Source organism: Kwoniella mangroviensis, assembly GCF_000507465.2.
Source record: "Kwoniella mangroviensis CBS 8507 chromosome 1 map unlocalized Ctg02, whole genome shotgun sequence".
NCBI classification, from domain to species: Eukaryota; Fungi; Basidiomycota; class Tremellomycetes; order Tremellales; family Cryptococcaceae; genus Kwoniella; species Kwoniella mangrovensis.
Genome location: NW_027062534.1, coordinates 1,284,920 through 1,298,083, shown reverse-complemented (window position 1 = coordinate 1,298,083; position 13,164 = coordinate 1,284,920). Strand labels below are relative to the sequence as shown.

Sequence of the window (13,164 nt, the reverse complement as noted above, 5' to 3'; positions counted from 1 at the left end):
AGGAGATTTGAGCTTGATAGACTTCCTCGTTATATATACCTGGAGCTGATGAGACTGCAAAACTTCGACAGCTCGTCAGAGTCAGAGTGAGTACTGAATCTTGACGAGATAGTGAAGGTTAACATGAGCGAAATCATCTTTCTCTTCTTTTCCATTATACGTGAAACGTAGCTAAAGACGCTTCAGTCGGTGATCATGGGTCATTGGTCATTACACACGGTCTGTGCGTCAATCGAGAATCAGAAGGAGGAGCAGGAGCTCAAGCAGCTGCAGATTGGGGAACAGGGAGAAGAGGGTGAAACAATTCAACATTCCTTTCCTTGTCTGAACATTACAGTACGCTCGGATCACTTGTTCCGTGCCTGAAGAAGGGATGTGATGATTCGATTGAGGGCTGATGTCAGATTATAATTTAACATGACATGATTGCTGATGCTGATGCTAATGCATGAATCTTGTTGATCTCCTTTCTCTATACTAACATGATATGATACAATTTCCAGATCTAGCTAATTCAAGATGAATGATTCTTGTTCATCTACCTCCCTCCTCCCTTTCGCCGTTCGCACCGTTCGCACCGTTCCACTGTTCCATCCATTCCATTCGATGTATATTTACAACTTCCATCTCACATCTATAAGAAATACTCATGCATCATCGGTCTCTTCTGCGGTATACTCCTCGCGTCCTGAGGAGCAGCGTCAAATACTTTATATTCCTGACGCAGGTTTTCATCTAATTCCAATACACTCGCTGTGTTGCCGCATCTAATGCGTGAATGCCATCAGCCACGGGTTGCTTAAGTATGAAGGATACTCCAGTGTACTCACCTGTAACAGTAGTTCGGTGCTGACCATACTGTCACTATCTTCCTATCGAACATCAACTATAAGACAAATGTCAGTTATCGACCAGACCAGCCTTTGGAAAGAAGCTTGGTGCAACTAACCTTGTATCCTTCCATCACCAACTGATGTGCTCTAGCTATCAACTCTATATCGTTCTCATGGTTGAATTGCTACAATTTCAATACTATCAGTAAGCACGTAAAGTAGGTCTGATAGATGAAAAAAGAAGCATTGCTCACCCGCACCACATCATCACCAAATAAAAACCCTGCTCCTCTAGGTGACATACCCCATCCGTTTATATCTGCACAACGAAGCAAAAAAAGTTATTAGCTATTCTCGGAGCCGTCAAGAGTCGATTGGCTCACCATCTGGATCTGACCATAACAAATCGCACATCGGTCCTTCATGCGGTACTTCCTGACGACGATCTATCACTCTTATCTAATTCATCCGAACAACACAATATCAGTTCTGATGAGAATCTACGATGTCAAATTGAAAGTATCACTCACATGATCTAATCTCGTAACCTGCGGACTCAATCCACCATGTACGCAAAAGACCCTTCCATCCACCACACACCCCAAACTTAAATAATCGAAGACATCACAGCAGTATCTCCACACATTCGAACTTCCGTATTTCCTCTGACATTCATCGTAAAAACCATATACCTGGGTGATCTGACGGGATTCATGATTCCCTCTTATCAAGGTGATTCGATCGGGATAACGGACTTTGAGTAAGAGGAGGAGAAGGAATGTCTCGACGGAGTGGAATCCTCGATCGACGAAGTCACCTATCGATCAAGTATGTTAGATTGAATATCAGTCTGTCCGATACAATGAGGCTACGATATTGTATAGAAATTAGGGATTGTACCCACCCATGAAGATGTAGTTCGTTTCGGGACAAAAACCACCTATCTTGAATAATTCCATCATATCGAAGAATTGACCATGTATATCACCGCATATCTACAGGAATGTCAGCATGATTCAGACATATCAATGAAAGAGGGTAGGTGTATAATCTTATCGTTAGATGCTCTATATTCTCGTATAAATCATAATACACTATAATATACTTGGGAGTTGAACAAGAGCAGGAAAGACCAAACTCACCGTCACAGGACTATCCACATACTGCACATTCCCTTCCTCCATCAATATCTCTTTAGCCTTCTGACATAACTCCTTCACGGCTGATTCAGGTATTATCTCGCATCGTTTCAGTTGCGCTATCTGTCTACAGAGTGCAATGAAAGGATTAGCCTCCTTCCCCTTTTCGCTCTAATACCCTGCTACGCCCCAAGGATAGAGCGAAGAAGAAAGAGAGTACCTACTTATCCAGATCAGAGGATAATGACATTCTTCAGATACACTACACCTCACTTGATGAGCGACCTTCTCTTATAACTCTTGATATAATCTGATGTTCGGGGAAACGATCGCGTCTGCTTTTTCACTTATTGATTCTTGAGTTGTGGTATTGTATTGCCAGTCTCTTGGTATCACTGTCGTGCCTGTTCCTACTTCCGATATGTTCTTGGAGTCCTTCACACTTCTCGATACGAGCGCTGTTGCTTTTGACCTTCTGTTTGAGGATTCGTGTACGATAATTGTCTTGAACTCGAAGTGGAGACTTTAATGAATTGGATGTTTTTGGTGGCAAAATGAACGAAAGGAAGACAAAAGACGTCAACAGATGGGGGTGATATAAATGGGTAACTCATTCAAGTTATTCACAGGTGGAGGTTAGTCACCTCGAAGCAGAACATCACTCATACTGGGTACTGTAGAGTGATAGCTGTGTACTGATGATATACATCACATCGCCTTTCACATGTGTTCATATTCCACTTCACTTTACCACGACAATGTGATCACATCCCAGTAAGAAACTTCATCCTTCCAGTCCGTTCGATAGTAGAGGAGGTAGGAGAACAGAAAGTTTAAAAATGGAATCAAGTGGAAGTCCCATTCTCACGCCCCTCTCCCCCTCATCACTCCATTCACCTCCTCCGCTATCCTCCGCAGGTCTATCATCAAGGATCACCTCGTCGGTCAGCACCGTCCATCCTAGACTTAGTACGCTCTTACCTAACTCATCGGGATATCTGGCATTCTCATCTAGACCTAAACAAGAAATCATTCAGAAGAACAAGAAACGGTCGTATTCGTTCTCGAGTTATTTTAGGAGATTACCTCGAAGATTGAATAGGTCGTTCTCTTCAACTGTCTCCAGAGGAGGCCCAAAAGACAGACTGAACTCACCTGCTAGACCTCAAGAGTACGTGAGAAAAGAAAAAGAGAAAGATCCGGTCACCAGGGAAGAGGAGTGGAAAGAAGTTGAAGATGAATGGAAATCACAAGCGAAAGGGTTGAAAGAAGGCTATATGCAGTGTCTCAATGGAGCGAGATGTATCACCATCACTGATCCGATTGGTGATTTGACCGGTAAGTCTGACTAAGGTTCCAGTCTCCGATCATCACCAGTGATCTGAGTCAGACTGTACCAACTCATCATGTGGACTGTGAGCTGACGATATATCTCCTTCACATAGATGAATTCCTCCAATCGACAGTCATAATTTCCTCTTCTCAAGATCCATTCCCTCATGTATCCGACATGACACACCAATCCTCTAGACGCAGATCATCTTCTACTCCCGAGCTGAGCCGTCCAATTTTACCAACTCTACCTGGCAAATTCAACTTGTCGCCTGTCCCTCCTTCACCAGCATCGTATACACCTCTCAAATCGAGTAAAGAGGATCACGATGGAGTTCATAGAGATGAAACTCATGAAGAAGAGGTCATAGAAGATAATGCTAGGATTCTAGACGTTAGAGCGGGAACAGCAAGTTCGTCAACTAGGAGAGTACCTACTCAGAAATCCGTTCATCCCACTTTAGGTAACAAGTCGACCGAGAATGGGGAAATGGTCAACCATCATTCAATCCCAGATATGGATGATTCAGAAGAAGAAGATTTGAAGACACCTCGACAAGTGGATGAAGATGTCTTCGAACCGCTCATTTTCCCTGTACCGAGAATCCAGCAACAACTACCCGATCATGGCAATGCCACCTTTAGCGCTGATGATGAATCTGTATCACTACCGAAAGCGGACTCATTGACCACTCATTCTTCGCATTGGAATACGGTAAACCCACATCGACCCGCACGGCCATCAGCTCCCGCTCCGCCACTTACCACTCCCTCTGAACGAGGTTCTCTCGTCCTTGCCCCAGACGAGTACGAATATCTCTTACCTCTGCAAGTAATCGACGTAATCAACACGCCGATCTCGGAATCTCATATATCCAGCTCGCATTCTCGCTACTCAGCCGGCATTAAGAGGTCACATTCCACATCTACATCCTCCTCCTCCTCGACCGCCAGACCTATCGTTCGACCCAATAATACATTAAACAACGATACTCCCCTATATTCTCTTGAAGGAAACTCACATTCACTTTCAGTCCAATCGCCATCAACAACTTCAACTTACCAACCGAATTTTCAAGGCGGGACAAGGGATGTATATCGCGAACATCTTCAAAGAGCCGTAGTTCAGCAATACAACGATTCGCTTACTCCCCGCAAACCTCCGAACCAAGGGCAGGGAGATATGCTGGTAGTTCCTGATCGAAGAGGGCAAGGGAAAGGGTTGAGAAGGGCGTTGGGCAGAGGGATATGGTATAAGAGGAGTAGGAATGGAATTTAGTGCCAAGTTCAGAATTCAGGACCGACGATCGTCTTGGAATGATTGTCGATTCATTTCTCCTGTCTTGTAAAGCTTCTGGGCGATAGACACAAGGACAATTACACATTGGAACATTGAGTTTTTATGGTAGCATATGGACAATTCATATCTTTGTACAGTACAGTATTTGTATATGACAATCGTAAAGTTGTAAATAATCAACCCATCCATTCGTTGTAAAGTAAGTAACCTAGATCTCAATATCTGGATATCGTTGTATATGCGAAGTTAAAAGTCAATATTGATGCATGTATTTTGTACAAAGCTACAGAGACAAAGAAATGTAGACGAGGTATACTACTCATTATTTTCCATTGCTCATCTTAGAGATGAAAATGAAAAATGACCCTTGGTAGATCTCATAGAAGGGATAAGTCCCATAACTCGTCGACTATCGACTCCTCAGAGAAGATTCAAACAACATATATCTATACGTCACACAAAGTATGATGAAAGATATTATGCGTGCGGGGTTTGATATTCGCCATGTCATCAATCATCATTTCCATTTCCATGAAGGAGAATGAAGATGGAGGTCGAGTCAAAGGTACCTATAACATCCGTAGAGTATTCAACATGGTCGAATAGTAGATGATAGAATACCGTTTGAGGCGTTTGGACAGGAAAGGAGATGGGTTGAAGGAAAACATTTCGATATAAGACGAAGAACCGTCAGTTTAGTCATTTCTGGTCAATCGGAGTCAATTTTCTAAAATACAAAATTTAACGGTCTTTACATTTTCTATAGTGTGATACAAGAATGATACAACATGAACAACGCAACATCGAAACAATAATGAGAATGAGAACAAAGTCTAAGGAAGCAATGAACAAGTGGGTGTATGAATATGGTTATGGATAAGTATTTGATGAATATGATGATGACAATCCAAATCGACAGATTCCAAGTTCGAAAACCTCGGACGTCCATATCCTAACAGCTCAAGGCACACCAAGAACACTCAAAACAGCCAAATCGAATTGTCAGCTACAGCCTGCCAGCACCAACCTACAAACCAGGCGAGAAAGGAAGCAAAGGATAGGAACTGTGCCAGTCAACCGCATCAATGTACCACCTCCCATCGCCTCCTTTCCATGGTGCTGGGTGACTATCATCAAATCAAGTCACACTTCGATCAGCATCTAGGCCTGTCACACCTGTAACGCAGCGATAAAGATGAAAGACGGAACCTACGTATCGGGAACGGCAATGTCATTCCTGAGGAGGATCTCTGGAAGCTCATGATCCTCGCAAGGGAATATCGACGGGTCAAACAGAGGAGTCTCCGAAACCACTTGAAATTGGAGAGGTCCGTTGGCTGTGGCCAAGTTGGCGAGCGAGTTTAAAGCTGAGTAATCCACCGGGCCTGTTGACGGTTCGGTCCCTGTCCATGTTCCGTTAGATCCGTAAGACGAAGATGAAGATGAAGGGTGACCCAGTTGTCCAACCCCATTTATATTCGTCGAAGCTGGTTGAGCATCGGTTGCGGCTGCGTCCAACGCCCGACGTACTCTTGCGGGTAGCCTCGCCAACATCCGAGTCAAAGGTCCTTGTGTATCTTCAAGAATCAAATCTGGAGTAAGAACAGGTAAGATAATAGGTATATCCGCACGTCCTCGAAATTCCTCTTCTTGTGCCTTTTCACTCCCCCTTTTAGCAGCTTGGAAACACGTTCTTGATTCCCAGCTATCCGAATCCCTTGCAACCTCCGAAGATCTAGTGGAACTTGAAGGGAAGGCAAGGAGAGTCGACTTCGAAGGTCCAATGACAGGTCTGAAAGCTGAATGGGAAGATGAAGATCTGGCGGGCGGAGCAGCGAAGTTACCTGATGATGTGCCAGAAGACCCTTGGCTGGATCGTTGTTTGGGGAACCTAACAAAACCAGGAGGAGGCATGTTTGCTTTATCGTTATCCTTAGCCTTGAAATTCCCCAAATCAATCTCCTCATCTATCTTTCCCATCTGAGTAGGCGTAAGTACCGGCGACATCGAGAGAAGACTTTGACCAATCGGTGGAATACTGTTAGCGGAAGATTGTGATGAGAGTTTCCTAAGTGCAGCGGTATTATTGATACAGGCCATACCCCGTTGTCTACCTGACCTCGCATTCTGTATGAGATCGCTTTCTTCTTCGGTCGCTACTTCCACTGCTGATGGGGGTGGTGTAGAAGGAGGACTGTCTGGAGGAGCAACAGCGGGAAGAGGGGGCGGAACTGCAAATTGCTCTTGACCTGGCGCTTGCCATACCGGGTGACCATTGTAGTCGAAAAGAGAAGGAGCAGTCGAGGATGAGGAATCGAGGCAAGAAGGTATGGAATCTTGAGCTTGAGTTGGATCATAGCACTGTTGATCGAAGAAGGTGATGAGCGGCTCCTGATGTACTGTCGGTTCCGATTCAGGAGCGAGCCAACTTGGTAAAGGTCCAGAAGTCAGCATGTCCAGGAGCTCTTTGTCGCCGTACGACAAAGTCTCGGTCGACTCTTCGACATTGTCGGCAGCTTCTTGAACACCTTCGACCTTAACCGCCTTGTTCTTACCCTTTTCTTCCCGACTTGACCTTCTTTCACTCCCCTCTTTCTTCTCATCACCATTGATTACCTCTTCTACCGCTTTCATGTCAATCAAGTCATTGTCAAGCTCCTCCTTCTCCTCAGCGATACTAGCAAGCATTCGTAAGCCCATGTTGGCGCTTGCAGCATGACCAGAAGCTTTCAGTGGATTGATGATCCGGGGTTCAAGTGCATTTTGGAATGTCAAATCGGCTTCTAGAGGATCCTGATTGGGTTGTATCGAAGGCCGAGAGAATGGCATGTTTGAATCTTCGCTCGGGGAGGTTACGGTGGCAGAGATTGGTGTTGGAATGACATTACCAAGTGTCGTTGACAGGATAGGCTGAGGAGTAGAGGTTGACTCGGCTGGAGTTCCCGATGTTGTCATAGAATCTTCAGCTCGAGTCATTTCAGCCATAAATGATCGAGGGGTGGCGAGAGGATCGGTCCAATCGACAGCAGCATCAGCTATCACCGGTTGTTCGAGATGTACCTGTAAGGGTAGGAGGCGCGACGATGTCAATTCTTTTGACGGTGGTGGTGTAATTTTGATCTCAGAATCGACATTCGTCGCTCGTGAAGGTTCGGGTACTATATCGACGGACACTGTCTCAGGATCCGATATGCTGAGCGATGATATACCTTGTCTGACCGATTCCGTCTCTCGCACCATCCTATTGGTAATGAACGCAGAGCTTGGAGGGTCGGGAATCTCAACTTCCTCATATTCGTCTTCGTCTGCCTGGTCGGCATCGTAAGAAGCAGGTTGTCGGAATCGTAGATGAGGTGGTAGCGTTTCTACTCTCGTAGCTTGGGCTGGTGGTGTGAAATGAGGTTGAGGAGCCGCGACGTTGTGAGAAAAATTGGACTTGACTGGATGAGAAGGGAAGGAAGGTTGAGTGGGAGTGTCTATGAGTATTGCCTCCTGCATCTCCGTATCCTCCACAAATCTTGCTGGTTCGGGACGTGGTCGGTGAGCCAGTTGAGCGAGGTAGGAAGAAACGATATTGGGCATGTACATCTGTTGAGCGAAAGATGAACCCCGTTGATTGTGAGCAGCGGTATTACTCGAAAGATCTTCATTGGTCATTTCTACTTCCTCATTGGTTGTAGACGAGATGGAGGAAGGCGGTTGGTGAGAAGCCTGATGTTGAGAGGACTGTGGTGCAATGGGGTGGAACCGGTTGAACCTGGTGGGCGAAGGGACACGTAGATGAGTATAAGCAGGAGGTGTACTGCTCGCACAAGTAGGCGGAGCTTCACAGATCTCATCAACTTCCATCTCATCTTCGACCTCAGAAGGAGCAGAAGCGTTTCGTCGTCTCTCGAAAATCGTAAGCAGTTGAGGTGATCGAGGTCGAGGTCGAATTATCCCCACAGATTGATGTTGAGAACGGAAGAGCCGTTGACCATGTACAGTCGAGAACGAAGACGATAAAGTCGGGAAGGAAGCCCATGTAGGTCGAGATGAACCTTGAATGTCGGAAGAGACAATTTCCATATTCTGATCTTGATTCTCCTCCTCCACTTCACTCATATCTTGATCCTGCATCTCGGTTTCTCCCTCTTTCAAAGCCGTCCCCAACTGTCTTTCCATTTCTCCACCATCATCAGTCTTCTTGGTGACTTTTGGAGGATTGGCCTTATTGGCAGTTCGAGCGGCATGTGCTGCCCATAATCCACCTAATCCACCTCTGATCGCTCCCCCATGACTTCTAGTTTTACCTCGAGCCCATCTCGAAGACGAAGTAGCTCGGTTTATAGCTCTACTGATAGCACTGGTTGGCTCGAGTGGAGTAGGAGCAATTGGTCGAGTCAGGAAATCGAAAGTCGACTTGGGAGCATCGGAGCCAATTTCGGAGGATTCGATGACGGCAGCTTGAGGCTTTGGTGATGGCGGCGCAGGTGCAACCGATGGGGTGGGCGGGGTCTGATCGGGAGTCGAGGTGGATTGAGAAGTTGTGAGGAATGAGGATGTGAATTTCATTTGACGGCTCTCCTCAGTCACCCCAGCACGCAGAACCGATTCTTCAGCGATTTTAGGATCGGGTGAGGATGTTTCCAATCCCTGAGATCCGATGATTGAGGTATCGGCAGATGATGGTGATGAAGCTGATTTTGATATTGAGGATATACTGCTTTCATCATTGTCCTTTGGCTCGACTTCAGAAGGAGCGATACTAGTTTGAGTATCATTCTGTAGCTCAACTATGGAAGGAGCAGAACATGTAAGACCGATACCCTCGCTTCGAGTTTGGGTACCTTGTTCCTCTTGAGACGAAAGTGTTGCGAGACTAGCATCATGGGTATCCCTCTCCACGGTTTCATCATCGGCGACTTCTTCAGGAATATTCTCTCTAGTAGGTATTGTTTCTTCAGGAACGATGCTTTCCTTCTCTGCAATTTCGAGAGGCACATCTTTAGCTTCTACCGTAGACTCGCTACTAGGAGTAATGAATATCGTTTCTTGAGATTCGATATTGACATTGTCTCGAGGAGATGGTGTAGAGGAGCTTGTATGGGTGCTCAACTCAGGACCTCTCGACTCTTGGACAGGTTCTGAAGGGAATACAACCGAAGATGCTGTGTTTGCAGCAGGGATTAGATCATTAGGTGGAGTAGGTGGCGGAATTGGAGCAGAGGCTGTATTCAATTGATATGTTGGTCTGTTGGAAAAAGGAAGAGGTATTCCAGCTGGTGGAGGATCTTCGTGGCGTAGTGGAGAGCTAACAGTCTCGATCACACTCGCAGGTACGATCGATGGGCTAGCGAAGGCATACTCAGAAGCGATGATACTTCCAACGTCACCTTGGAATGGCGAACCTAAAGCGATAGCAGGGGTGGAAGGTTCCGTTCCCGATCTTGTTCTTGATCGTTTCGAAGGTCCAGCTTGAGCATTTTCACCAGAGATCGATCTTGAAGATTGAGTCCTTCGTAATTGCTTACGACCACCACTTGATTGGTCAATGCCAAGTGCATCGCCATCACTGGTATTTTGGAGAGCCCTCATGAAATCGCCCATTTCACCATACGCCTCTTTAGCTTCTCGTTCCTCTTTCTGCATCAAAGCCCTGTGGTGAAACTTTTCCCTCAAAACTCTGGCATAGTCCGTTTCCTTCGCCCATTCGACCCTAGTGGGCTCAGGAATGGTCCGGAGAAATTCAAACGTGTAGTTCACCGAAGCGGGATCCTGCTTTGGTAATTTCCTAGGCCAAGGTTTGAGGTCGTAGGGGTTAAGTGCTCGTTTGGCTTTAGGGGAATTGGATGCCAGAGGCGAGATAGGTAAAGGTGGATCTTGAGGGTCAGGTTGCTTGAAAGGAGGTGGAACAACCGAAACGGCTTCAGGTACGACAGGTTTCTCAGCCAGTAATTTCTGGATATGCTGGACCAAGACGTGTCTTCGACTATGAAGAAAGTTCGTCGCTGGACTGGGTGAAGTCGGTTGAAGATACGGCAAGTGAGTCATCAACTGGGACAGAGGGGATGAACATTGTCAGCGAAAGTTGAAGTATCGATACAACACGGGTGGACTTACTCTTCTCAACTTGTTGGGTTTCCATTTCCTCTGTTACACGAGATATCAGATGCCGTTTCAGTGAATTAAAAGAAGCACGGTAGCACATACCTTGCCTTGACCAGGCTCGTCCCCTGATTCAGACTCTACCTCTCCTCCTGCCATGTTAGCAGGTCCATCCAAGAACATCGCAGTAGTAGGTGAATGGGTGTAACCGTCCAGCGAAGGCGCCATGAAGTGAGGCCAAGTATCCCTTTTGACCATTTGCGGTTGCTGTAGCAGGGTTGCTGCCCTAGGTCCTGCACGAGTAGGTGCAGGAGCTGGAGTATCCTCAGCTGGATTAAAATAGCCACCAAGTACGAGAGGTGCTGGACGATTCTTCCTTCGTCGAAGCACTTGTACAATGTTTGACTCGACTTCCGATTGAGTCGGCGAGGTGGAAGGCGATACTTCTCCTTGTAAGATCGGAGAGACCACCTATCGATAACTGTCAGTACAATTTCCTCGTCATACCAGCAAGTATACGTACCTGTACTTCCTCTCCTACAACGTTCGAAGAAGGTTGTGGCGGAGTAACCAGTACTTCCGTTTCCTCCTCTCCCCCTGGTGTATTACTCAGCTCAGGTGTACTGTCTCTGTGCCTAGGCGGTGTACAAGGAGCATTCTTTTTCTCTTCTTCCTCTTTATTTCCCTTCTCTTTCTTTTCATTAGGAAGCTCTGAAATCTCCAAAAAATGATTCTCCGTTAACCTTCTCTTCTTCCTGGATCCGGCTTGACGACCCAGAGAAGGACTAGGTGATCGACGTTGAGAGTATCTACGCTTATCAGGCAGCACAGTAGGTGGCTTGGTGATGACGAATTCATCGGATTTGGATTTATGAAATGAAGGTGAATTCCCCCGAAGCTCAGCTTCAACTGTTTTCCTCCTTGTTTGCTTCGCACTAATATCCGAGTTTTCTTCATTTCCATGATCCCAATCTCGACAAGGTCGTTTGCCAAGAGCTTTGGCTGAGAGTTGTGTAATCTCGTTTTTGGGAGGATGGAGGAAGGTAGAATCCGGAGTAGAAGATGGTATAGGCGCATAAGCGTTATTGAGAATAGATGGGAAAGGTGGTGGTGGACTTTCAAGTCTTTTTTTCCGTAGGAGATTCTCAGGGAACAGTGGTTCCAAAAGGATATCAGATAGCTTTGGAACTTGAGTATTTCTTGTGCGACGTTTGGACTTGGATCGGAAACCCCACAACCTCTCGAGCGAGTATGGCCATCCTTTGATACCTTGTCGTAATCCTGTGAGTTATCAGCTTCCTATTCCTTTCAAATATGTCACATGATTCCTATGGCGCGGTATGGATATTAGATAAGATGAAATGATACTTACTTGAACGTTCATTCATTGATCTTCTCCTATATGGGTAATACCTATTCACCTTCCTACTTGATTCCTTCTCTTTCCTCGCCAGTCTGAAAGGACGATGAGTCTCGCCAAAGATCAATTTTACCCTGTGCGTATGTGGATCGTCGTTCGAAAGAGCGAGCATGATGAGTTGTTGTCTACACTGTTCGTAGAGCTTTTTGAAATAATCCAACGGCATGTTACAGAAAGGGTACGCGTGGTATAAGATGATTGGTGGTATGAGAGCCCCATGAGGTGTTACCATGTATGGGTAGAATGCCTGAGGTGGAAGAGATGAAGTTGGAGTAGCTACATGTTGAGCGGGTCGGCTTGATGGACCATCTGAAGGCTGTGGGAGATTGAGCGCATCCGGTATTCGGGAAGGTATGATAGGTGGAGGATGTTGATTGTTCGCCGCCTGATTTGGATGGGGATCATTGTTGTCGAGGTCGACTGACATAGCTTCGGAGCCACAATAATCATTCATCAAGACTTGGAAGTCAACTTGATATCCTTCTACTTCGTCTCCATCGTCTTCTTCGATGTATGATGGAGGATCTCGATGGGGTTGATCTTGACGGTCATCGACGGTGTTTCTTTCTTCCTCCAACGTAGCGGTAGGGAAACAGTATTCGCCAAATTCGATGGACCGAAAATGGATTGAGAAGAAGAGAGTCAAGAAGTATGGGACGATGAAGAGGGATAAGAAGTAGGATAGGTAGATAAGAGCAAAAGCGAGCATGATTTGATATTGATTATGTGTGGCAGGAGAGAGAGGTAAGAGGTAGTTCGGCTGGAAGTCAAATAGCTAGCTTTGATCACATACGGAAATGAAAAACAGGGAGAGAAATTGATGTTGATGATTTATATATGTGAGAGTGGAAGGAGGGTTGATGATACTTGTTATCATCGGTTGATTGTGATCGGATTGATCAAAAGCTGGATCAGAAAACAAAGCCTCGCATTTACCATGACCTATGTGAACCCATGACTTGACTCGATCACACACGCGGTCGAGAAGAGGGGACAACAACCCGGATCCTCACAACTGTTCTCTCTTCTCTCTTCATTCACTCCAATCTTCGA

The 13,164-nt window shown here is 45.9% G+C and overlaps 3 protein-coding genes across 3 annotated transcripts; 1 reads left to right on the top strand and 2 right to left on the bottom strand.

The window, feature by feature from the left end:
* Positions 1–634: 634 nt before the first annotated feature.
* I203_105586 (serine/threonine-protein phosphatase PP-X isozyme 1) lies at positions 635–2,222 on the bottom strand (the record flags this gene model as incomplete). The annotated part of the gene is made up of 9 exons (XM_019144742.1): positions 635–767; positions 831–886; positions 950–1,018; positions 1,088–1,152; positions 1,217–1,292; positions 1,364–1,650; positions 1,738–1,828; positions 1,976–2,099; positions 2,197–2,222. The coding sequence occupies 9 exons, from the start codon at positions 2,220–2,222 to the stop codon at positions 635–637; spliced, it is 927 nt and encodes a 308-aa protein (XP_019006077.1).
* A 589-nt stretch (positions 2,223–2,811) lies between these two features.
* I203_105585 (uncharacterized protein) lies at positions 2,812–4,583 on the top strand (the record flags this gene model as incomplete). Its single annotated transcript, XM_019144741.1, has 2 exons — positions 2,812–3,310; positions 3,418–4,583. 2 exons carry the CDS (start codon positions 2,812–2,814, stop codon positions 4,581–4,583), a joined length of 1,665 nt encoding a protein of 554 aa, XP_019006076.1.
* A 1,230-nt stretch (positions 4,584–5,813) lies between these two features.
* On the bottom strand, positions 5,814–12,820 carry I203_105584 (uncharacterized protein; the record flags this gene model as incomplete). Its single annotated transcript, XM_019144740.1, has 5 exons — positions 5,814–10,640; positions 10,707–10,736; positions 10,797–11,162; positions 11,215–11,972; positions 12,064–12,820. 5 exons carry the CDS (start codon positions 12,818–12,820, stop codon positions 5,814–5,816), a joined length of 6,738 nt encoding a protein of 2,245 aa, XP_019006075.1.
* Positions 12,821–13,164: the final 344 nt, after the last annotated feature.